The sequence below is a fragment of the Cervus canadensis genome, chromosome 5 (genome assembly GCF_019320065.1).
Source record: "Cervus canadensis isolate Bull #8, Minnesota chromosome 5, ASM1932006v1, whole genome shotgun sequence".
In the NCBI taxonomy this organism is placed as follows: domain Eukaryota; kingdom Metazoa; phylum Chordata; class Mammalia; order Artiodactyla; family Cervidae; genus Cervus; species Cervus canadensis.
The window spans coordinates 58,351,635-58,378,556 of NC_057390.1; the positions used below are offsets into that span (position 1 = coordinate 58,351,635).

Genomic DNA, 26,922 nt, shown 5'->3' on the forward strand with positions numbered 1-26,922 from the left:
TGCTGTACTGGTTTATTAAAAATCACTAACAGTAGAAAAAAACATAGCACTAAGAATAAAGTTTAAATATCCCTCACAACAAAAACAAAATGGTAATTATGTGATGTGATGGAGGTGTGTCTTTTCTTTTTCATTTTCTCCTTTTCCTGTTTTAATTTTGTATTATAATTCTTCATGCATTCACATATTCATTCATTCAACAAATACTGAGTTACTTATTGTGGGAAGGTCTACACCATGTGCTATGAATTCAATTTAGTCTGTATTTATTAAGTCCGACATCTGGACTTCCTTAGAGTCAGTTTCTTTTTATTTATTTATTTATTTATTATTGTTTATAGGGCATACTTTGTTTCATTAAATATCATGTTAAGTGAGGGGGGAGGGGAGAATCAAGATGGCAGAGGAGTAGGATGTGGAGCTCATCATCTCCCACAAATACATTAAAAATACATCTACAAGTATAACTATTTGCACAGAACATCTACTGAATGCTAGAAAAAGATGTCAGACTTCTGAAAGGGCAAGAAAACCTCCATGTAACCAGGTAGGACAAAAGAAAAAGAGAAAGGAATCAGGACAGGACCTGTGCAGGGATGGGACTGTGAAAGAGGAAAGATTCCTGTACCCTGAGAATTCCCCTCACTGGTGGGGAGATCAGCCTGGATGGAGTAGCTTTGAGAGTGCAGCAACCAGTTTGCCGTAGGTGAAACAGTAACAGGCACAGACAGTACTGATGCCCTGTGTTCTCCTGTCTCAGAGGCTAGGCCATCAGCATGGGTGAGGGCCTGGTGCTGAAGCTCAGGCTTCAGCGGTCAGACCTGGGATTAGATTGGCTGTGCAGACATAGGCTGAAGAGGCTGGAGTGTGGCAACAGAGGGTAAACTCAGAAAAGCTGGGACTCACCAGAGAGGCAAGGAGCCATTATTTGGGAGCATGTTAAGAAAGGGATAGGAGTGCCATGCACTCTCAGGCAACAGGACACCTTCTTCATGAGTTCCGGGGATGGTGTGAGCTGCCATTTCCATCCTGGCTTCCACAGAAGTGCACGGGCCACCAGCCCCACTAAGTCCTGCATCCAAGGGCCAATCACTGCCCCTGATGTCTCAGAAGTGCACAGACCCTTGTTGTCACTACAAGACCTGCAAGAAGTCACCAACCACTGTCTTGAGAGTGCACAGGCCACTGCTGCCACTATAAGACCTGCAGTAAGATGATCATTGCTGCCCCCATTGTCCTAGGCTCATCCCTCATGAAAACACCAAAATCACAACCAACTGGTAAACACCCATTGACAAAAGACATTGGAACCTACCAAAAAAGATATTTTACATCCAAAGACAAAGATGCCACAACTAGAAAATAGGAGGAGCACTTCAGTCAAATCCCATTTCCACCAGGTAGACGATCCATAAACTGGAAAACAATTATATTCCAGAGGTTCACCCATGGGAGTGAGAGTTATGAACCCCAGATTAGGCACCCCAGCCTGAGGATCTGGCATTGTGAGGATCCCCTAGAGCATGTGGCCTTGAAGACCGGTGGGGCGTGAGTGCAGGACTGGGGGAAACAGAGTTCACTCTTGAAAGGTGCACCCAAGGTTTCATGTGCACTGGGAACCAGCACAAACCAGTGACGCCATAGGAGCCAAGGTTAAACCTACCTGCAGGTTTTAGCGAGTGTCCTGGGGAAGTGGGGATCAGCTGTGGCTCACTGTGGGGGCAAGGACACTGGTGGCAGGGGCCCCAGGGAATACTGATTGGCATGAGGCCGCCATTTTGGCAGCAAAACCTGGCAGCAGCCAACAGTGTGCAAGCTCCAGTGTTGGGATGCCTCAGGCCAAACCACCAACAGGGTGGCACAGAGCCCCACCCATCAGCAGATGGGTTGCCTACAGTTGTACTGAGCTCACAGACACCTGTAAACACACCACTTGACATGACCACCAGAGGGAGAAGATCCAGCTCCACCCACCAGAGGGCAGGCACTAGTCCTTCCTAATAGGAAGCCTGCACAAGCTCCTGGACCAACCTCAACCACCAGGCAGCAGACATCAGAAGCAACAGGAATTATGACCCTGTGGAAAGGAAATCACAAACACAGAAAGTCGGACAAAATTAGATGGTAGAGATGTATGGCCAGCAAAGGACAAGATAAAAACCTAGAAGAACAACTAATAGGCAATCTACCTGAAAAAGAACTGAGTAATGAAAGTAAACATGATGTAAGATTTGGAAAAAGAATGGAAGCACAAACCAAGAAGATACAAGATAGGTTTAATGAAGAGCTGGAAGACTTAGAAATGAACAATAACTGAAATGAAAAATTAAGAGGGACTCAATAGCAGAATAAATGAGGCAGAAGAACAAATAAGTGAGCTGGAAGATAGAGTGGTGGAAATCACTGCAGAACAGAGTAAAGAAAAAGGAATGAAAAGAAATGAGAACAGTCTCAGAGACTTATAGGGTAATATTAAATGCACCAACATTTGCATTATAAGGGTTCCAGAAGGAGAAGAGAGAGAGAGGACCTGAGGAAATATTTGACAGTTGTAGCCAAAAACTTCCCTAACATGGGAAAGGAAACACTCACTCCAGTCCAGGAAGTGCAGAGAGTCTCAGGCTGGATAATCCAAGGAGGATATTAATTAAGCAAAGGCCAGGACATATTAATTAAACAAGGAAAAGACAGAATATATTAAATGCAATGAAATAAAAGCAACAAATAACATACATGATAATACCCTTGAAGATATCAGATAATTTTTCAGCAGAAACTGCAGGCCAGAAGGGAAAGGCACAATATATATAAAGTGATAAACGGGGGAAATCTACCCCTTTTAAGAATACCCTATCAAGCAAGGTTCTTGTTCAGATTTGATGGAGAAATGAAAGGCTTTACAGACAAGGAAAAGCTAAGAGAATTCAGCACCACCACCAAACCAGCCTTACAATAAATGCTAAAGGAATTTCTCCAGGTGGAAAAGAAAAGGTCACACTTAGAAACAAGAAAAAATTATGAATGGAAAAGCTCAAAGGTAAAAGCAAATATACAGTAAAGATAAGAAAGCATCCACAGACACATATGACAAAGCCTGCAATCACGAGAGAGTACAAATGCAAAATATTGGAAATGCATTTGAAATTAAAATGCAACTTAAAGCAATCTTGATACATATATATAGACTGCTATATTAAAACCTCATGGGAACCACACTCCAAAATTCTACAACAGATAAAATTCTACAACAGATACAGACACAATAAAGAAAAAGCAGTCCAAACACAACACTAAAGATAGTCATCAAATCCCAAGAGGAGAGAACAAATCCAAACAACAAAATGGCAATAAGAACATACATATGACAATGACCTTAAATGTAAATGGATTAAATGCTCCAACCAAAAGACACAGACTGGCTGAATGGATACCAAAAAGGAAAAACCTCATATACATGTGTCTACAAGAGACCTACTTCAGATCTAGGGACACATGCAGGTAGAAAGTGGGGATTAAAAGAAACCATGGGTAGTAATTAATACTCATATCAGACAAAATAGGCTTTAAAATAAAGACTGTTATGAGGGATAAGGAAAAACTACATAATGATCAAGAGATCAATTCAAGAAGAAAATATAAACATTGTAAATATATATGTACCCAACATCAGGCTTCCCTGATGACTCAGTCAGTTAAGAATCTGCCTTCAATGCAGGGGATACAGGAGACGTGGGTTCAGTCCCTGGATTGGGAAGATTTGCTGGAGGCGGAAATGGCAACCTTACCAGTATTGTTGCCTGGGAAATCCCACAGACAGAGGAGCCTGGTGGGTTACAGTCCATCGAATCACAAAGAGTGGGACTGAGCTCAGTCATGTCTGACTCTTTGAGATGCTATGGACCGACTGTATTCTTCCAGGCTCTTCTGTCCATGGGATTTTCCAGGCAACAATACCAAAAAGTGCAATTTCTTCCTCCAGGGGATCTTCCTGATCCAGGGATTGAACCTACACCTCCAGCATTGGCAGGTATATTCTTTATCACTGAGCCACCAGGGAAGCCCCTGGAGCACCTCAGCACATAAGGCAAATGCTAACGGCCATAAAAGGGGAAATGAACAGTAACACAATAGTGGGGGATGTTAACACACACTTGCATCAGTGGACAGCTCTTCTAGGCAGAAAATAAGTAAACACAGGCCTTAAATGACAGACCAGATGGACTTAATTGATATACCCATGGGACACAGCAAAAGCACCTCTAAGAGGGAAGTTTAGAGCAATAAAATCCTACATCAGAAAAGAATAAAAATCCAAAATAAAGAACCTAATCTTATACCTAAAGCAACTAGAGAAAGAACAAACAAAACAAGAGTTACTAGAAGAAAAGAAACCATAAAGATCGAAACAGAAGTAAATGCAATAGAGAACAGAACAATAGAAAAGATCAATGAAACTAAAAGCTGGTTCTCTGAAAGAATAAACAAAATTGATAAACCTCTAGCAAGACTAAAGAAAAAAAAAAAAAAAGGAGATGGCTCAAATCAATAAAATTAGAAAGGAAAAAGAAGGTACAACTGACATTCCAGAAATGCAAAGGACTGTAAGAGACTAAGCAATTATATACCAACAAAATGGACAGCCTAGAAAAAAATGGACACATTCTTAGAAGGGTTAACCTTCCAAAACTGAACCAGGAAGAAATAGAAAATATGAACAAACCAATTACAAGTACTGAAATTGAAAATGTGATTTTTTTAAAAAACTGCTAACAAAAAGTCCAGGACCAGATTAATTTATCAAACATTTAAAGAGTTAACACCTATCTTTTAGAAAATCATCAAAAAAATTGCAGATAGAACACTCCCAAACTCATTCTAGGCCACCATTATACTGATAACAAAACCAGACAGATACCACACAAAAAAGAAAATTTCAGACAAGTATCACTGATGAATGCAAAAGTCATCAACAAAATACTAGCAAACCAAGTCCAATAAAAGGATGATACAGCATGATCAAGTGGGGTTTATCCCAGGGATACAAGGATTCTTCAATATCTGCAAATCAATGAGTGTGATATACCACATTAAGAAATGAAGAATAAAAACCTTATGATCATCTCAATAGCTGCAGAAAAAAGCTTTTGACAAAATCCAACACCCATTTATGATAAAAACTCTATGGAAAGTGGGCAGAGAGGGAACCTGCCTCAACAATAAAGGCCATATATGACAAACTCACAGCTAAAATTCTCAACACTGAAAAGCTGAAAGCATTTCATCTATGATCAAGATCAAGAGAAAGATGTTCATTCTCATTACTTTTATTCAGCATACTTTTGTACATCCTAACCATGCAATCAGAAAACAAAGTAATTCAAATTGGTAAAGAAGTAAGACTGCCATTCTTTGCAGATGGCATGATACTATACATTGAAAATCCTAAATGTGTTACCAGAAAACTACTAGAGGTTATAAGTGGGTAAGTTTCAGGTTACAAAGTTGATCAACAGAAATTTCATGCATTTGGGGTTAACATTACACACTTATATATATATATATATATACATATTACACATTTATATATATAAAATATATAAATAACAAGGACCTACTGTATAGCTCAGGGAACTCAATATTTTATAATAATCTATATGGGAAAATATCTGAAAGAGAATGGATATATGTATAATTGAATCACTTTTGCTCTACACAGGAAACTTAACATAACATTGTTAATCAACTGTACTCCAATATGAAATAAAAATTTAACTAAAAAAATAAAATTTTGTTTAAACACTACACATTTAATATTTAAACATTATAAATATTCAATACATATATAACTTAATATACTTAAATATAACGTGGAAACTCTGGAAATCACTTTTCTCTAAGGTTTGTTGTTGCTATTTGTTGTTTGTTTGGTAACTTTTTAAAACTGAATCTGCAAAGTCTATATCCTTTGCTGTGTGCAGCCAGTGAAATTTCTGTTCAGTTACCTATAGATGAACACAATTTCAACTTAAATATCCATATTGTACTATTTACCTAAGCTTCTTTTTTTTTTAGACACTGTATTTCACAGCAAAAGTAATTCAAATTAACCAACCATTCCCTACAAATGTAAACAGAAGTGATACCAAATAAGCATTGATGAAAACAACAAGCACTTTAAAAAAACAGCATTAAATCTTACCAACTCCAGAGGTTATTGATTCTGCATCAATATCACTAGCTCTCCTTCTTGCCACTTCAGCTAGTGTTAGTTCTCCCTTATCTAGTGCAAGGTAATGGATGTCCTTTGGAAATACAGCAAATAAAAGATTAATCCAAAATGAGTCTTAGTCAAGTTACAAAGGAGATTCTGAAAAAAAGAACTTATGGTTCAGATTACAAAACAGACATGGCTGATGAACACTCTTTTTTATATTTTAATTTTCTGAGTTTTCTAGTAGAAGCAAATTTTCATAAATTGCAAATCCTGGCTGTAACTAGTGGCAGTTACTTAAATAAATTATTTTGAGTCTTTAGGGAAAAAGACAAGCTGTTAAATGTTCAATATACTCAGTTTTATCAGGGAATAAAAATCTTAGTTGCTGTTTTCTATAATGAAATTTTACTATCTCAGATAGCTTCTTCAAAATTCAATTGTTCATTATGATAAGCAGTTTACAAGGAATATTATTACACAAATTGTTTCTGATATTTATGCATTTGGCACATACTACTTTGTTAATATTATTAATACTACTATTATCTTGAATTCATTCAGTCAACAGATAATCAGTGCCTATTAAGTGCCAGGCACTGTTGTGAAAAGAGAGATCAATTACAATACCATTTCTCAACAAGCTTTGAGTCCAGTAGGGAGAAAGACCACTGTAAACAACAGTTAATAACTCAGTGGGATAGGTTTTATGGCAGAGTTAAGAATGGTATGGAACCAAAGAGGAGGAACTGATCCTTGATCTGTGTTTTGAAGGATAACTAAGAGTTATCCTAGAAGGGAAAATGGAGGTAAGCCAACAGAAAATGAATGGTATCTGACACACGTATGTAGAGAAGATTGAAAAACCACAGTTCTATCAGGCAATAACAGGTCTTTCAGTATGGAAGGAATATTTGATGTGTGAGAGAATGCAGTGGAAAATAAGGCTAAACAAGTAGACAGAGCTACTAAAAAAGACTTAGAAATCTTTGGTATACAAAATGATTGTTGGAATGAGAATTTTATTGCAATAAAATGGTTAATAGAATATGAACAAATTTTTAATGATAAAATATAAATGGCTTTATATTTTATATATAAATATAAATCATGAGCTTTCAGGGCTTTCCTGATACCTGAGTTGGTAAAGAATCCACCTGCAATGCAGGAAACCCCGAGAATTCCCTTCAATTCTTGGGTAGGGAAAATTCACTGAAGAAGGGATAGGCTGCCCACTCCAGTATTCTTGGGCTTCCCTTATGGCTCAGCTGGTAAAGAATCTGCCTGCAATGCAGGAGACCTGGGCTTGATCCCTGGGTTGGGAAGATCCCCTGGAGAAGGGAAAGGCTACCCACTCCAGTATTCTGGCCTGGAGAATTCCAGACCATAGTCCATGGGGTCACAAAGAGTTGGACACAACTGAGCGACTTTCACTTTCATAAGCATGAAAGGATATTTTACTTTCCCAATATTCAAGTTGAAAAATGTAACTTCAAACTGCACAAGTTTTTTAAAGTTGCTACTTATTGGTTGCAAAGTTTTGGGGAAAACAGGTATTTACATTTACTGGGAACATAGACTTTATACAGCAGGGGTTGGTAAGCTATGGCTTACAAGCCAAATACAGCCTGCCTTTTATAACAGTCCTTGAGTTTTCAATGCTATTTACCTAGCATAATGCCTTCCAGGTCCATTAATGTTGCTGTAGATGGCTAAAATCTAATTCTTAATTAGGGCTGAGAAGTATAAGTATTGTGTGTGTGTATGTGTGTGTGTGTGTGCGTGCGTGCGTGTGTGTATGTGTGTGTGTGTGTGTGTGTGTGTAGTCTTCTTTATCCATTCATCAGTTGATGAACACTTAGGTTACATTTGTATCTTGGCAATTGTAAACAGTGTTGCTATTAACACTGGGGTGAATGTATCCTTTCAAATAAGTGCTTTTGTTTCTCTCAGATACATACTCAGGAATGGAATTGCTGGGTCATAAAGCTATGACAAATTTAGACAGCATATTAAAAAGCAGAGACATCACTTTGCTGACAAGGTCCATCTAGTCATATCTATGGCTTTTCCAATAGTTGTGTATGATGTGAGAGCTGGGCGATAAAGAAGGCTGAGCACTGAAGAAATGATGCTTTTGAACTGTGGTGTTGGAGAAGACTCTTGAGAGTCCCTTGGACAGCAAGATCAAACCAGTCAGTCCTACAGGAAATCAACCCTGAATATTCATTGGAAGGACTGATGCTGAAGCTGAAGCTTCAATACTTTGGCCACCTGATGGGAAGAGCTGACTCACTGGAAAAGATCTTGACGCTGGGAAACATTGAAGGCAGGATGAGATGGCTGGATGACATCACTGACCTGATGGACATGAGTTTGAGCAAACCCTGGGATACGATGAAAGACAGGGAACCCTTGGCATGCTGCACTTCATGGGGTTGCAAAGAGTTGGACACAGCTTAGTGACTGAACAGCAACAATGGTAGTTCTATTTTTAGTTATTTTGAGAAACCTCTGTGCTATTTTCCCCAATTTACATTCCCACCAACAGTGTATGAAGATTTCCTTTTTTCTACATTCTTGCCAGCATTTGTCATTTGTGTTTTTTGTTGATGGCCCTTCTGACAGGTGTGAGGTGATATCTCATTGTGGTTCTGATTTGCATTTCCCTGATGATTGTACATCTCTTCATGGCTGTCTACATTTTCTTAAATTTTGGAAAACTGTTCAGATCCTCTGCCCATTTTATAATCAGGTTGTTTCTTTTTTGATGTTCAGTTGTGTGGACTGTTTATATATTTTGGATACTAACACCTTATTGGTCATATTATTTGCAAATAATTTCTCCCATTCAGTAGTTTTGTTTTGTTGTTATACTAAGTGAAATAAGTCAGAGAAAGACAAATACAAGATGATATTACTTATATGTGGAATATAAAAAATGCAATTAGCAAATGTAACAAAAAAAGTAGACTCACAAATACAAAGAGCAAACTAGTTACCAATGGAGAGGAAAGAAGGTCATGATAGGCATAAGGGATTAAGAAGTGTAAACTATTAGGTATAAATTAGGCTACAAGGATATATTATATAATATAGTCAACATAACAAATATTTTATAATAAATATAAATGGAGTTAACCTGTAAAAATTGTGAATCACTATATTATATATAGTATATACAAAGTATATATACTATATACTGTATATATGATAATGTACAGCAACTATACTTCATTTTTAAAAAGAACAGTGTTTACATTTTTAAATGGCTGGAAGAACTGTATTCAAATACAAGAACCTCTCAAATCTGAATGGCTCTGGAATTAGCTCATGTTGCAGACTTGAAAATGTTTCAATTTAAAACAAGCCAAATAGTACTTATTGTGAAACTTACATTGTGATAAAGTTTCTCAGTGAGAACTAACATTGTTTTTACTTGCAAGTAATACCAGGCTGTGTTACACACTTCCTGTAAAAGTTAAAAGTCAAAACTGTCAAAAATTAAATGTGAGATCTCCATTCTTATACAAAGTCTGAGCAATATATTTCAGTCCATGGCATTTTTCAGCATTGATACAAGTGCCAAGGAAATGCTTCCATAGCTCAAACTCTATCTAATGGTGCAATTAAGGGAAGTAATTAATTTACAATGTACTAACATATTAAAAGGCAGTCTAGTCTTTAGCTGATAGCGTTCTAAAAATGCCTTCTGATCAGTGAATATGTGCAATTAACCATACACTCATGTCATATATATCAATATTTGGCAGTAGTTGTCTATGAGGAAAGAAATTTGCAAACTGAAAATAAATTTTACCATAGATCAGTATCCACAGATGAATATTTACAATGGATTTTGTTGACAAGGAATAGCACCTTTCAACTCTTATTCCCCCAAAAGAACTCCCTTATTTACATCTGTAGAACTTCATTATGAAAACTGTACTCAATTATTAGATTTTTAACTTTATAAAAAATATTTATGTAAATTTGCTTTCTATCATACTCAATTATTACATTTAAAATTTTATTTTATCGATAAAGATCTATGGAAATTTGTTTTCTCAAGTACCTATATAATAACCTCGATTTTGCTTCATGACCCGTAAGTCTATACTATTTGCTATTTGGTGCTTTAATAGAAAAAGTTTGATGATTCCATATTTAATTAATATATCAGAACTTAAAATTAGCATATATATAATTTTGGAAACTTTTCCTAAGGAAATGATGTGATCAATCTTATGTCCAAGATTGGTGATGTAGAAAAGGAAGAGTCAAAAGAAAACAGAGTAATCAAGCCAAAAATCAATCCTCCAATTAAAAATAAAATTAAAACAGATTGGTGATGACAGCAATACTTATTTTTTCTCACAAAGGAATCCTACATTTATTTACCAAAAATATTACATCTACCTTTTGTGCTTATAATATATAACATGATATTGTTTTTGAGGGGCAAACTCCCTAGATGAGTAGGTGCCCAATATGCCACTGGAGAAGAGTGGAGAAATAGCTCCAGAAGGTATGAAGAGGCTGACTGAGACAAAGCAGAAACAACACCCAGCTGTGCGTGCGTCTGGTGGTGAAAGTAAAGCCAGTGCTGTAAAGAACAGTATTGCATAGGAACCTGGGACGTTAGGTCCATGAATCAAGATAAATTGAAAGTGGTCAACAGGAGATGGCAAGAGTGAACATCAACATCTTAGCAACAGTGAACTAAAATGGACTGGAACTGGCAAATTTAATTCAGATAATTATATCTACTACTGTGGGCAAGAATCTCTTAGAAGAAATGGAGTAGCCTTCATAGTCATCAAAAGAGAACAAAATGCAGTACTTGGGTGCAATCTCAAAAATGACAGAATGATCTCTGTTCGTTTCCAAGGCAAACCATTCAACATCACAGTAATCCAAGTCTATGCCTCAACCACTAATGCCAAAGAAGCTGAAGTTGAATGGTTCTGTGAAGACCAACAAGGCTTTCTAGAACTAACACCAAAAAAGATGTCCTTTCTTCATCATAGGGGACTGGAATGCAAAAGTAGGAAGTCAAGAGATACCTGAAGTAACAGGCAAGTTTGGCCTAGGAGTACAAAATGAAGCAGGGCAAAGGCTAACCGTTTTACCAAGAGAAGACACTGATCATAGCAGACACCTTCCAACACAAGAGACGACCATACACATGGATATCACCAGATGGTCAATACCAAAATCAGACTGATTATAGTTTTTGCAGTTGAAGATGGAGAAGCTCTATACAGTCAGCAAAAACAAGACCGGGAGCTGTCTGTGGCTCAGATCATGAACTCCTTGTTGCCAAATCAGACTTAAATTGAAGGAAGTAGAGAAAACCACCAGGCCATTCAGGTATGACCTAAATCAAATCTCTTACGATTATACAGTGGAAGTGACAAATAGATTCAAGGGATTAAATCTGATAGAGTGCTTTAAAGAACTATGGATGGAAGCCAGTGACATTGTATAGGAGGCAGTGATCAAAACCATCCCCAAGAAAAAGAAATGCAAAAATGCAAAATGGCTGTCTGAGGAGGCCTTACAAATAGCTGAGAAAAGAAGAGAAGTGAAAGACAAAGGAGAAAAGAAAGATAAACCCATTTGAATGGAGAGTTCCAAAGAATAGGAAGGAGAGATAAGAAAGCCTTCCTAAGTGATCAATGCAAAGAAACAGGAAAACAACAGAATGGGAAATACTAGAGATCTATTCAAGAAAATTATGATACCAAGGGAGCATACCATGCAAAGATGGGCACAATAAAGGACAGACATGGTACAGACCTAACAGAAGCAGGAGATACTAGGAAGAGATGGCAAGAATACACAGAAGAAGCATACACAAAAGGTCTTAATGATTCAGATAACCACAATGGTATGATCACTCACCTAGAGCTAGACATTTTGGAGTGCGAAGCCAAGTGGGCCTTAGGAAGCATCACTACGAACAAAGCTAGTGGAGGTGATGGAATTCCAGTTGAGCTATTTCAAATCCTAAAAGATGATGCTGTGAAAGTGCTGCACTCAATATGCCAGCAAATATAGAAAACTCAGCAGTGGCCACAGAACTGGAAAAGATCAGTTTTCATTCCAGTCCCCAAGAAGGGCAATGCCCAAAAATGTTCAAACCACCACACAATTGCACTCATTTCACATGCTAGCAAAGTAATGCTCAAAATTCTCAAAGTCAGGCTTCAATAGTAATGTGAACTGAGAACTTACAGATGTTCAGGTTGGATTTAGAAAAGGCAGAGGAACCAGAGATCAAATTGCCAACATCTGTTGGATCTTAGAAAAAGCAAGAGAATTTCAGAAAAACATCTGCTTCACTGACTATGCTAAAGTCTTTGACCGTGTGGATCACAACAAACTGAAAAATTCTGAGAGAGATGGGAATACCAGACCACTTGACCTGCCTCTTGAGAAACCTGTATGCAGGTCAAGAAGCAACAGGACATGGAACAACAGACTGGTACCAATAGTGAAAGGAGTACGTCAAGGCTGTACATCGTCACCCTGCTTATCTAACTTATATGCAGAGTACATCATGGGAAATGCCAGGCTGGAAGAAGCACAAACTGGAATCAAGATTGCTGGGAGGAAATATCAATAACCTCACATATGCAGGTGACACCCCTGTTATGGAAGAAAGTAAAGAGGAACTAAGGAGCCTCTTGATGAAGGTGAAAGAGGAGAGTGAAAAAGGGGGCTTAAAACTCAACATTGAAAAAACAAATATTATGGCATCCAGTCCCATCACCTCATGCCAAATAGATGGGGAAACGATGGAAACAGTGACAGACTTTATTTTCTTGGACTCCATAATCACTGCAGATGGTCACTGCAGCCATGAAATTTAAGATGCTTGCTCCCTGAAAGAAAAGCAATGATAAACCTAGACAGCATATTAAAAAGCAGAGACATTGATTGCCGACAAAGGTCTGTAGAGTCAAAGCTATTTCTTCCTGTGGTCATGTACAGATGTTACAGTTGGACCATAAAGAAAGCTGATCGCCAAAGAATTGATGATTTTGAACTGTGATGTTGGAGAAGACTATTAAGAGTCCCTTGGACTGCAAGGAGATCCAACAAGTCCTTCCTAAAGGAGATCAGTCCTGGGTATTCACTGGAAGGACTGATTCTGAAGCTGAAGTTCCAATATTTTGGCCACCTGATGTGAAGAGTCGACTCACTGGCAAAGACCCTGATGCTGGGAAAGATTGAAGGCAGGAGGAGAAGGGATGACAGAGGATGAGATGGTTGGAGGGGCATCACCGACTCAATGGACATGAGTTTGAGCAAGCTCTGGGAGATGGTGAAGGACAGGGAAGGCTGGTGTGCTGCAGTCCATGGGGTCACAGAGTCGGTATGACTGAGTGACTGAACAACCACAATGAGTTATCAAAGGTACCATATATTATCTAGTTCTATTTCTTACTGAATTCTTACTGAGTACAGAAGTGTTGGTATCTATCAGTTGTTGCAAAGGTTGTTAGATATTTGATTAAGGTTACATAGCTGCTCTGGTATTGTCTTAATACTGAAAATCATTAGCTACTTCAAATATCTTACGGATGAAGGGACAGCATTTACAATCCACTGATTGACTGACTGACTTAAGGTCCAGTAGAAATCTTGTCACTTTAAGTCAGAAACAATATACTCAGGGAATCTTATCAACTAGAACAAGATGGAAATTATTATACACCTAAAGTACATATTTAATATTTTTTCAGAGATTTTTCTTTTCATTGAATACCATTTGGTAATTTAGGAGTTTGATCATATTTTTAGGAAAGCAAAGTTTTAGGGTAGAATATGTCGATTAGGTATTTCAAGTAATGTAACTACTGGCGGCCTTTGTATGGGAGAGTTGTCCTTTATAAATAATGTCTTTTCTTGGTCTAATTGATAAAATTTAATTTTGTTAAATTGGCTCAGGATATGAATAGAGATTTTAAACTGATAGCAATACTTAATAAAAAATTGGAAGCAACTTAAATGTACATCAATGGAAAAAATCATGTTGTTTTTCTTTTTATAATCCAAGAATGCCATGATACTTTCAAAATAGATCTTTATATTCAATAAAGAAATTAGCAGTAATTTAAGAATATATTTCCATGTTCAATTTGCTAGTATTTTATTTAATATTTTTGCAACTTTTAAAAATCTGAAGTATCGTTGCTATATAGTATTATATAAGTGCATCTATAGTCTTAGAAATTCTATCACCTTACTTACACTTGACTGCTAACAAACCCTCAACTTATATCAAGGTTATAGTAGCCATGCAGAATAAGTTAAAGTGGCTTCTTTACCCTATTTTTTCATCTCTGGCAAAATTTTTATATGTCTTCACTGAAAATAAGCAAAACATGTACAGTGCACTTAAGAAGAAACTACCATCCATTAGTAAGTGACATAAATGAACATCCCGTTATAATAAAGATAGACTATACACCTGCTTATGGCTGAACGACTATAGATCATAAATATATCAATTCTGACCCAAAATAACCTCTAAAATTTAATAGAATTCCAATCAAAATCCCTGTAAGATTTTTCATGGACCTTGACAAGTTGATCTTAAAATTCACTTGTGAAAGTAAATGGTCAAGAATATCTAAGACTTATTCTAGTTAACATTAAGACTATATAAAAGCATTAGCATGCAAATCAAAGAAAAAAGAAAGTTACCCATAAAAAATATCCCTTTTTTGGGTGAGTTACTAATGTTAGTAATTCATGTTTAACAGTGATGTAAGTGTTGACGATGAGATCTCTGGTCCACAAATTTATTTCTGGAACATGTTCTCTGCCTCTCACTCCTTATTTCTGTGATTTCTACTAGTTATTTAATTCTTATTGGAAATTTGGGTCATTAATTTCAAGAAGGTAATAAGGCTTAACAGGTCTTGAGGTGATATTGTATCTATACCATGATTTTCACTTAATATTTCTGTGGGCCTTCTCACTATTTATATATCTGAATGTAGTTTTTAGTAAAATGCAGTAGACAGTATATTTCTGTAACTCCATGTCTCTCAGTGTGAGTTCATGAATCTTTAGAGCCTGAAAAAACACATCTACTAACAATGTCTAGTATCTGTATTACCCCTCAACCAGCTATCTTCTGGCTACATTTGTTTTAACTTTTAGATAGTTTTAGAGTTGCAATTTAGTTTCAGTGTTGGATATAATTAAATAAGCTCATACATCCCTAGGAAATGGATGTAATTCTAAAAAAGTCAAAAAAGTAAAAGACACTTGGCTATATATTTCATTTTCATGTCTTTTACTTGCCTTCTTAAGTGAAAAATGCAAAAGAAATAGACAAAAACAACAGAATGGGAGAGACTAGAGATCCCTTCAAGGAAGCTGGAGATACCAAGGGAACATTTCATCCAAAGATGGGCACAATATAGGACAGAAATGGTAAGGGCATAATGGAAGTAGAAGGGCTTAAGAGGTGGCAAGAATACACAGACAACTATACAAAAAAGGTCAGAATGATCCAGATAACCACAATGCTGTGGTATCTCACCTACAGCCAGACATCATGGAGTGTGAGGTCAAGTGGGCCTTACGAAGGATTACCACAAAGCTAGTGGACGTGATGGAATTCCAGCTGAGCTATTTCTAATCCTAAAAGATGATGCTGTTAAAGTGCTGCATTCAAAATGCCAGCAAATTTGTAAAACTCAGCAGTGGCCACATGACTGGAAAAGGCCAGTTTTCATTCCATTCCCCAAAAAGGGCAATGCCAAATAATGTTCAAACTACCACACAATTAAACTCATTTCAAATGCTAGCAAGGTAATGCTCAAAATCCTTAAAGCTAGGCTTCGACAGTATGTGAACCAAGAACATCCAGATGTACAAGCTGGATTTAGAAAAGGCAGAGGAACCTGAGATCAAATTGCCAACATCCTTTGGATTGTAGAAAAAGTAAGGGAATTCAAGAAAAACATCTGCTTCTGCTTCACTGACTACGGTAAAGCCTTTGACTGTGTGGATAACAACAAACTGGAAAATTCTTCAAGAGATGGGAACACCAGATCACCTTACCTGCCTCCTGAGAAATCTGTATGCAGGTCAAGAAGCAACAGTTTAGAACCAGAACAACAGACTGGTTCCAAATTGGGAAAAGAACAATCAAGACTGTATATTGTCACTGTGTTTATTTAACTTCTATGCAGAGTACATCACAGGAAGTGCCAGGCTGGATGAGGCACAAACTGGAATCAAGATTGCCGGGTGAAGTATCAATAACCTTAGATATGCAGATGACACCAAACTAATGGCAGAAAGTGAAGAGGAACTAAAGAGTGTCTTGATGAAGGTGAAAGAGGAGAGTGAAAACCTGGCTTAGAAGTCGACATTCAAAAAACTAAGATCATGGCATCTGATCCCATCACCTATGGCAAATAGATGTGTAAACAATGGAAACAGTGAGAGACATCATTTTCTTGGGCTCCAAAATCACTGCAGATGGTAACTGCAGCCATGATATTTAAGATGCTTGCTCCTTGAAAGAAAAGCTACAATAAACCAAGACAGCATATTAAAAAGCAGAGACATCACTTAGCCAACAAACGTCCTTACAGTCAAAGCTATGGTTTTTCCTATAGTTATGTATGGATGTGATAGTTGGACCATAAAGAAGAATGTGCGCCAAAGAACTGATGCTTTTGAATTCTGTGGTGCTGGAGAAAACTCAGGAGTTCCTTGGACACCAGGGAAATCAAACCAGTCAATTCTATACAAAATCAACCCTGAATATTCATTGGAAGAACTGATGCCGAAGTTGCAGTTCTATTACTTTGGCCACTTGATGCAAATAGTTGACTCATTGGAAAAGATCCTGATGCTAGAAAAGATTGAGGGCTTGAGAAGGGAATGACAAGAGGACAAGATGGTTGGATAGCATGATGGACTCAATGGATATGAGTTAGAGCAAACTCTAGGAAATAGTGAAGGATGAGGAATTCCGGCATGCCGCAGTCTATGGCATCGCAAAGTGTCAGACATGACAGCAACTGAACCACAACATATGGCAGTTCATTATTTTATTCACCACTTTTTATCTATGATAAAAATAAATTCAAAACAAAATGGATAGTTTTCCTATTTAAAAGAAAATTTCCTTTGCCATAGTTACGTCCTTTTCAATCCTAACTTTTTTTGTGTGTTTATCTTCTTTTTCTGTGCCTTGATGACATTTTTTCTAAACTATTACCTTACAGGTTTCTTCTAGAATGACTTTGATTTTGTTGAGGAATTCTGTTTTTAAATTTTTGATTTAATTTTTTTATATTCTTTATTTTCAGTTCTGTATATTGTTTGGATTTGTCTTTGTCTTCTTGAGATGAAAGCACAGGTCATTTATTTTCAGTCTTTTTAAAAAATAATTCATTTAAGGCTATGAAGTTTCTTCTGAATATTACTGCTCTGGCTGCAAGCCACAGATACTGATATATAATATTTTCATTGTCGTTAAGTTGTAAGTTTATAATTTCCATTTGATATCACCTTAGCCCAAGAGTAATTAATAAGTATGCTATTAAATTAGCTCAGGTTTTCTATTTATGCTATTCAAGTTGTTAATATCCTTACTGTTTTTTTCCTACATCTCATGCACCTCATGTGTTGCAGGCAGAATTTTTACCACTGAGCCATTGAGGAAGGTTCAAGTAGATATAGCATTAAAGTCATTTAACTACTGAGCTCCAAACTTTTTTTAAAAGAAAAACTTTCAAGGAAAAATTGAAACATCCACAAAGTGCAAGATGTTAGTGCACCCTTCTCTGAAAAACATACTGTAACATCTTGTACTTCGTGGATTTTTCAACATTTATAAGATGCATCTGTTATCTCATTGCATAGGCTGCTTGAATGTCCTCTTGACATGGCAGCCAGCTTCCCCCAGAGCAAGTGATCAGAGAGAAAGGGGCAAAAAGGAAGCCACAATACATTTTATCACCTAGTTTCAGAAGTTACACATCGTACTTGAAGTGAGTTACCAGGTCTAGCTCATTCAAGGGATGAGAGGTTAAGGTACCACCTTTTGAGAAGAGGAGTATCAAAGAATTTCAGCACACATTTTAAAGCTGCCTCATGTTTTTTCCCTTTTTAATACTTTGTCTTCGGATCTTTTGTCTGACACTTGGTTTTCGAAGCATTTATTTATATATTTCCCCATTTGAACCATGATATTTTGGGTTTGGAGTGTTTTTTTATATGCAACACATACTTGGATATTTAAAAATCCAATTTTATGGTCTTTGATTTTCTATAGGTGAATTTAATTCATTAACATTATAATTACTGATGCTTAGACATTTTTGACAGCTTATTTTTTATTTTACTTTTTATTCACCATACCTTTAATTATTTCCTTCTGATTATTTCCTATTTGTTTTCTAATAATTTATCAATTTTTCTTTGTATTTTTTTTCTTATTTACTGACTCTAAAGTTACACCATTTGTATTGGTTGATTAGGGCTACTGCCAGAAGAAAACAACATAGCCTGGGCACATTAAATAAGAGAAGTATTATTTTCTCAGAGCTTTGAAGGCTGGAAGTTTAAGACGAAGCTGTTGACAGGTTTGGTTTCTCCTGATGCCTCTGTCATTGTCTTGCACGTGACCATCTTCTTGCTGGATCTGCCTCTGTGTACACACATTCCTGTTAGTCTTTCTTCCTCTTCTTATAAATACACCAGTCATACTGGATTAGAGCTCCACCTCCATGGCCTCATTTAACCTTAATTATGTCTTTAAAGGCTTCACTTCCAAATATATTACATTGAGAGTTACAGCTTCAGCATATCAATTTGGAAGGGAGGACATAATTCACTTAGTAAAACCACCCATTCCTATTTTTCTGGTGAATATTATTAAATTCTTTACATACTCATATCAGCTTATTTTTCTAACAATACATGGGGTTTATCAGTATTTACTTATTTTCACCTCTCCATTCACCTGCTTTGCTACAACTTAATTTTCACCCTTCCTTTCCCAGCAACATTTTCTTGATTCTTAGTATCCCCTTTTTACAACATGGAGAACTTTTGGCACTTCTGTCAACTTTAGGAGTCATCTTATCTGGATATTTGATTTCTGCTTTCTTTCTTCAATCTGATTTTGTTTGTTTTCCTGTTTTCAGTGGATTCTTCACAACTTCTGGTCCCTTTTTGTAAAATTCTTGACTTGAATTCCAGTTATAAGTCTTAAACACACAGACACACACACACTTATATTTCATCATTAATAGAGGTATGGCAGAGGAGGGAGAAGCTGATGAATACACTCAATCCACTGTCTTAAAACAGAAGAGGTACATTTCATATAGAAGTCAATTCTACAGAGTACAGACTTCTGACTGGGAAAATGTGAACTTGGAAATTCAAGACAGGTTTAGAGTCAACAGAAGTCAAATAAATTTATATTCATAATATTGTTTACAATTATTTTAATTAATTTACATTGATTAAAGTTATAATGCTAAATGGTAATTCTTGCTTCAGAAGTGTACAGGTATAAGACTCTTCTAAATAAAAACAGTGCCAAAGAAGCTATTTTGTGTCAATCTGATCACCAAGTAAGTGCCTTAGGAGTGGCAGATGTAAGCCATGCTACAGAAATCATGCCAACAGAAGACAAGCTACCCGTACATTATGCCAAGGGAAGGCCCGGGTGGCTGGGGAGCAGTGGCCACAGGTCCTTTCACAGCGTCACCAAATGGCACACACTTGGCTGCCAGCGGCCGAGGTAATCAGGGATGCCAACGTGAGAGAGTTCAGAAGGCACGCTCATCCTCATGCCATCCAACACGGACCAGAGAAACAGTCGTGGGTGGCACATTAACTGGGTTTTGTGCCACAGTAATAATTAGGTTGGAGACGTCACTTAAACTTTGAAGAGCAGGATAAGGTCCCAAAGGCACAGAATTAAAAGTATTTCTATGACCAATAGAAACAGATTCCAAAACCACACAACTACCTAGAGAAAATTTTAAGTATTCTTAGAGTTACAGAAAAGTTTGCAGTACAAAGACCTTTTATTCTGGAATCACTGGACAGTAAGCTGCCAACATACTCTTGAAAATGTTTGTGTTTATCTCCTACAAATTTGGGTATTGTCAATCAAATCATTAGAATCATGAAATGAACACTGATAACATTACTCTCATTTAATCACTGAAATTTCACCATTTGTTGCAGTAATGTTCTTCACATCATACAGATCCATTTCTTGATAGATTTAGCTGCTGTCTCTCTTTAGTATAAAATAGTTCTTCAGTCTTTCCACTGATATGAACTTAGAATTTTTGAAGAGTATAAGCTAGATATTAGAATGTCTCTCAATTTGAGTTCAATTGGTGTTTCCACATGATTAGATCCAGATTATGTACATTATTTTATTTTTTGCAGGAATGTCACAGAAGGGCTATTGTTTCCTTATTAAAATATATAAGGTAGCAAGTTATTTTCACTTGTTCAGTTTTGATCATTTGATTAACATGGTAATCTACCAGCCTTCTCCACTGTAAAGTAACTCTTTTTCCTTTTGTAAATTGCCTTGTGGGGAAATATTTTAAGACTATGTAAATAATACTCTGCCACATTCATTAATGACTGTTGCCTTATTCGAGTACTGTTATGATATTTGGCAAACTGTGATTTTCCTCATTTTATCATTCCTTTTATATGTATTAAACAACTTTGTTTATTTACTTATGTAATTACTTATATCAATATGAATGCAGGGTGCCTCATTTTATTAGATAATGGATTATAGGCATACTCTGGAGATACCGTGGGTTCAGTTTCAGACCACTGCAATAAAGCAAGTCACAAGAATTTTTTTGGTTTCCTACTGCATATAAAATTTGTTTACACTATACTGTAGACTATTAAAAGTTTGCAATAGCATTATGTCTTAGAAAACAATGTACATACCTTAATTTTAAAATGCCTCAGAGTGCCTGAAGAACTATGGACACAGGTTCATAATATTGTACACGAGGCAGCAAATACAACCATCCCAAAGAAAATGAAACATAAGAAGGCAAAGTGGTTGTCTGAGAAGGCTTTACAAATAGCTAAAGAAAGAAGAGAAGTGAAAAGCAAGGGAGAAAGGGAAAACTACACCCAATTAAATGCAGAGTTCCACAGAACAGCAAGTAGGGATAAGAAGACTTTCTTCAATGAACAATGCAAAGAAATAGAGGAAAACAACAGAAGGGGAAAGATGAGAGATCTCTTTAAGATAACTGGAAATATCAAAGGAATGTTTCATGCAAAGGTGGGCACAATAAAGGACAGAAACAGTAAAGACCTAATAGAAGCAGGAGAGATCAGAAAGAGATAGCATGAATATACAGAACTGTACAAAAAAGATTTTCCTGACCCGGATAACCACAATGGTGTCGTCATTCACCCAGAGCTAAACATTCTAGAGTGTGAAGTCAAGTGGGCCTTAGCAACAGTACTTCCAGTAAAGCTAGTGGAGGTGATGGAATTCCAACAGAGCTATTTAAAATCCTAAAAGTTGATGCTATTAAAGTGCTGCACTCAATATGTCAGCAAAATTGAAAAAGCAGTGGCCACAGGACTGGAAAAAGGCCATCTTCATCCCAATTACCAAGAAGGGTAGTACTAAAGAATGTTCACACTACTGGACAATTGCACTCATCTCCCATGCTAGTAAAGTTATGCTCAAAATCTTTCAATCTAGGCTTCACCATTACGTGAACTGAGAAATTCCAGATGTTCAAGCTGGGTTTAGAAAAGGCAGAGGAACCAGAGACCAAATCGCCAACATTTGCTGGATAACAGAGAAAGCAAGGGAATTCCAGAAAAACATCTATTTCTGCTTCTTTAACTATGCTAAAGCCTTTGACTGTGTGGATCATAACAAACTGGAAAACTCTACCTGTCTCCTGAGTAGGCAGGTCAAGAAGCAACAGTTAGAACCTTACATGGAACAACTGACAGGTTCAAAATTGAGAAAAGAGTACAAGTCTGTTTATTGTCACTCTGTTTATTTAGTTTATAAGCAGGGTATATCATGCAAAATGCCAGGCTGGATGAGTTACAAGCTGGAATCAAGATTGCTGGGAGAAATATAAACAACCTCAGATATGCAGATGATACCACTTTAATGGCAGAAAGTGAAGAGGAACTAAAAGCCTCTTGATGAGGGTGAAAGAGAAGAGGGAAAAAGACAGTGTAAAACAATATTAAGAAAACTAAGATCACATGGTATCCGGTGCCATCACTTCATGGCAGACAGAAGGGGAAAACGTGAAAGCCGTGACAGATTTCCTCTTCTTGGGCTCTAAAATCACTGCGGGTGGTGAACTGCAGCCATGAAACTGGAAGAAGATTGCTTCTGGGCAGGAAAGCTATGACAAACCTAGACAGTGTATTAAAAAGCAAAGACACCACTTTGCTGACAAAGGCCCGTATAGTCAAAGCTGTGGTCTTTCCAATAGTCATGTATGGATGTGAGATTTGGCCCATAAAGAAGGCAGAGTGCTGGAAGAATTGATATTTTCTAACTGGTGCTGGAGAAGACTCTTGAGAGTCCCTTGGACTGCAAGGAGATCAAACTAGTCCATCCTAAAGGAAATCAACCCTGAATACTCATTGGAAGGACTGATGCTGAAGCTGAAGCTCCAATATTTTGGCCACCTGACGCAAGGAGTAGGCTCACTGGAAAAGACCTTGATTCTGGGAAAGATTGAAGGCAGAAGAAGAAGGCAACAGAGGATGAGATGGTTGGATGGAATCACCAATTCTACGGACATGAACTTTGGCAAACTCCAAGAAGTGGTAAGGGACAGGGAATCCTGAGGTGCTGAAGCCCGTGGGGTTGCAAAGAGTCAGACACGACGTGGCAACAGGACAACAAAATTGTTTAACAAGTGCTATCGTCTGAGTCTTCAGTGAATTGTGGTAGCAACATAAAAGATCACTGTTCACATATCAAGTTTGAAATGTTGCAAGAATTACCAAAATTTGACAAAAAGCCATGAAATAAGCAAATGCTATTGGAAAAATAGTGTGATGGACTTCCTTGAGGTAGGGGTGCAACAGACTTTTGATTTGTAAAATATGCAGTATCTATAAAGGACAGTGAAGTGGAGATGCAATGAAATAAGGTATACCTGTATAATCATCCCATACCATTTTCATATATTCATTTAAAATTAAAAATATTTCCTAGTTTCTCTTGTGATTTCTTCTTTGATCCATAAGACTTTCACTGTAGCACTGTTTCATATGCTGTTAGTTGGGAAATCTGTATATGTATGTATGTTACTGACATAATTTAATTGCTTTGGTGTCATACTTTAGTCTTCTAAAGTGTATTATGCTTTATTTTATGGACCAGCAGACAGTCTATGTTTAGTTAATATCCCTAGACATTTGAAAAGAACGTGCATTCTAAAGTTGTTGGATATAAGTTCAAAAACTGTCAGTTTAAGCTGGTTAGAAGGTTCAACATATCTTTTTTGGATTTTTTTTTTTTTACCACTTGTTCTTTGAATACTGCATTTGTCTGTTACTCTTTTTTGTGTCAGCTTTTGCTTCATATATTTGAAGTTCAGGTATTTTGTACATAAACATTTAGAAATATGCCTTTCTCAACTTTATCACAAGTGTCCTTTTTTATCTCTGGTAATACTTCATCATGAAATCTAATTTGTCTGATACCTTACTGTTTGCAGGGTGTTATCTTTATGATTTCAATCTATTTTGTCATAATAACTTAAGTGTTTCATCTTAGAGACAAAATATAATTAGGTCTTGCTTTTTATCCAGTTCCTCAATCTTAGACTTAAAAAAATTCAGTCTCTATTTTTTAATTGGAGTGTGAATTTAATTGAATTTAATATAATTATAAATATTTGGGTTTAAGTATCTTGGGTCTTATCACCATCTTGCTTGTTTGTTATTATCCTGTACTGGCCTCTTTGGGACTTTTAAAGTATTTTTACATTTCTGTATTGACTTTTTATTTTTTATTTTTGGCTGTGCTGGGTCTTCACTGCTCTGCAGGCTATTCTCTTGTTGCAGAGCATGGGCTCCAGGCACAAGGGCTTCAGTAGTTGCAGAACATAGGCTCAACAGTTGTGGAGACAGCTTAGATGCTCCGTGACATGAGGGATCTTCCTGGATAAGGGATTGAACCTGCATCTCCTGCACTGGCAGGTGGACTCTTCACCATGAGCCACCAGGGAAGCCTTCTCTATTGACTTTTTAAAGTTGCATATCTACTTAAAATTTCAAGAAAATCATCTAGGCACTATAACATGCAGTGTCATCACAGTTTATGTAGAATGATATTATACCGCTACAGGTAAAATGTACAAACGTTGCTGCTCTGCTAAGTCACTTCAGTCATGTCTGACTCTGTGCGACCCCATAGACAGCAGCCCACCAGGCTCCGCCATCGCTGGGATTCTCCAGGCAAGAACACTGGAGTGGGTTGCCATTTCCTTCTCCAGTGCGTGAAAGTGAAGTCGCTCAGTCGTGTCGGACTCCTAGCGACCCCATGGACTGCAGCCTACCAGGCTCCTCCATCCATAGGATTTTCCAGGCAAGAGTACTGGAGTGGGTTGCTATTGCCTTCTCCAAAGTACAAACGTTACAGCTGTAATTTTTATTTACCTCAACTCCTTGTGATATAATTTCATATCTATATATGTTATAACTACAATACTGTATTGTTGGTACCTTTGCTCTAAACAGTTATAAAGACATTTTTCCACTGGAAAAATAGTTTTATTACTATGAATAGTTTTATTATAAGTATTATTAATAATACTTCAATTGATTTTGTTAAGAAAATACTTTTATTGTTAATATTTACCATCTCCATAGCTCTTCATTCTTTTATGTAGATCCACATTTGTTAGCATATTTGTTCTACCTAAAGAATTTCCTTGTGGTGCAGGAACTTTTCTTGTGGTTCAGATCTGCTGGTGTTGAGTTGTCTCAGCTTTTATTTATTCAAAAGTCTCTTTACTTCATTCTCATTTTAGAATAAATTTCACTGGATATAAAATTGTGTTGAAAGTTCTTATTTTTTTCAGTACTTATGCTCCATTATCTTCTGTCATCATTGCTTCTGATGTGAAGTCAGCCATAATTCCTATTAGCTGTTAATATTTCTACATAAATTTTTTATGGGTAAAGATTTTTCTCTTCATCATTGGTTTCAGTATTTTGGATACTATGCCAAGATATTGTGGGCCTGGGTAAAGCTGCCTTCTGTTTGGAGCTCACTGAGCTTCTTGTGTCTGTAGACTAACTTTCACCAATTACATATGTTTTATAGAGTACTTGATTTTGTCTCACCTGTTACTGAGGCTTTGTTCATTTTTGCCATGTTTTCTTTCTTTTCTTCAAATTGGATGATCTCTATTGAACTATCCTCCTATTCACTAATCCTTTATTATATGGTGGCCAATACTTTTTTAAGCAGAATTTTTCATTTTAGATTTCATATTTTTCATTTCTAGAATTCCTCCCCTCACACTTTTTTAAGTAGTTTGTGTCTCTGCTAAGAATCACTATATATTCAGTAATTATGTTCTTTTAAAACCCTTGAACATGTTTGTAACAGCTGCTCCAAGTGCTTGTCTGCCCATCTCAATCTCTTGGTCATCTTAAGGTCTGTTACTATTAGCTTCTTTTTCTCTTCATAATACATCACATTTCCCTGCTTCTTCACAAACGTAGTAATATGTTTATGCTGGACATTGTGGATGTCACATTGGAGGGAGTTTGGATTATACTGTCTGTCTTTAAAGGATATTGAATCTTTTGTACTAACAAGCATTAAATTAGTGGTGGATTACTTTGATCCTGTCAAGTTGGTTCTATGATTTTTAAAGGCATATCTATTTCAGTTTTATAAACTGTCATAGGATGTGGCTCTTATTCTTAAAGCACATTTCTGGGGTTTCATATAAATACTCAGAGGTTGCTTCACTTTGGCTGAACCAGAATTAAAGCATTATAAATTGTCATAGGATGTGGCTCTTATTCTTAAAGCATGACATTTCTGGGGTTTCATACAAATGCTCAGAGGTTGCTTCACTTTGGCTGAACCAGAATTAAAGCATTTCTCAGCACTGTGCAGCCTCTCCATTCAGCTCTCTGTCACAGCAGAGGCTCTTTGATAAGTTTTGTCTATTGGGTCCCCACTCTTCACACAGATTCTCCCTTTCTGGTATCTTGAACCACAAATTCTAGAACCCTTATCATCCCTGAATTCTGAACTCTTTATCTCTTGCTCTTCAGCTGAGTGACATCAGTGGTCTCTGCTCTGGAAATAATATACAGGGCTCATCTGTGTATTCTTCACTTACTGAGGATCATGGTCCTGCTGTCCTTACTGTACACTGCCTAAATACAGTCTTTTTATATATTTTGTCCAGTTTTACAGTAAGAGGGCAAGTCTGAGAACCAATTTGTCCATTGCCTGGAAGGGGAAGATTCCTCTTTCCCTATTTTAGATCAGTTGAACCACTATTAATTATATCATTATTTTTCTTTGTTTGAATTTAGTAAGAAACAACATTGAACTATAGGGACCAGTGAGAAGCTGATGCTTTTCTAAAGGACAAGAGATTGAGGATGGTCACAAAAAAGTGTTATATCTGTTC

At 36.8% G+C, this 26,922-nt stretch overlaps 1 protein-coding gene across 5 annotated transcripts in view; it reads right to left on the minus strand.

The window, feature by feature from the left end:
- Window positions 1–26,922, minus strand: part of LOC122441822 (WD repeat containing planar cell polarity effector) — a 269,354-nt gene that overhangs the window by 14,197 nt on the left and 228,235 nt on the right. For 4 of the 5 annotated variants that reach the window (XM_043468866.1, XM_043468868.1, XM_043468869.1 and 1 more), the window contains one exon: window positions 6,200–6,302. The exons of the other annotated variant lie outside the window; for it this stretch is intronic. In XM_043468866.1, coding sequence (XP_043324801.1) covers window positions 6,200–6,302 — 103 coding nt within the window. The remainder of the gene's footprint in view (window positions 1–6,199; window positions 6,303–26,922) is intronic. 5 annotated transcript variants of the gene reach the window in all.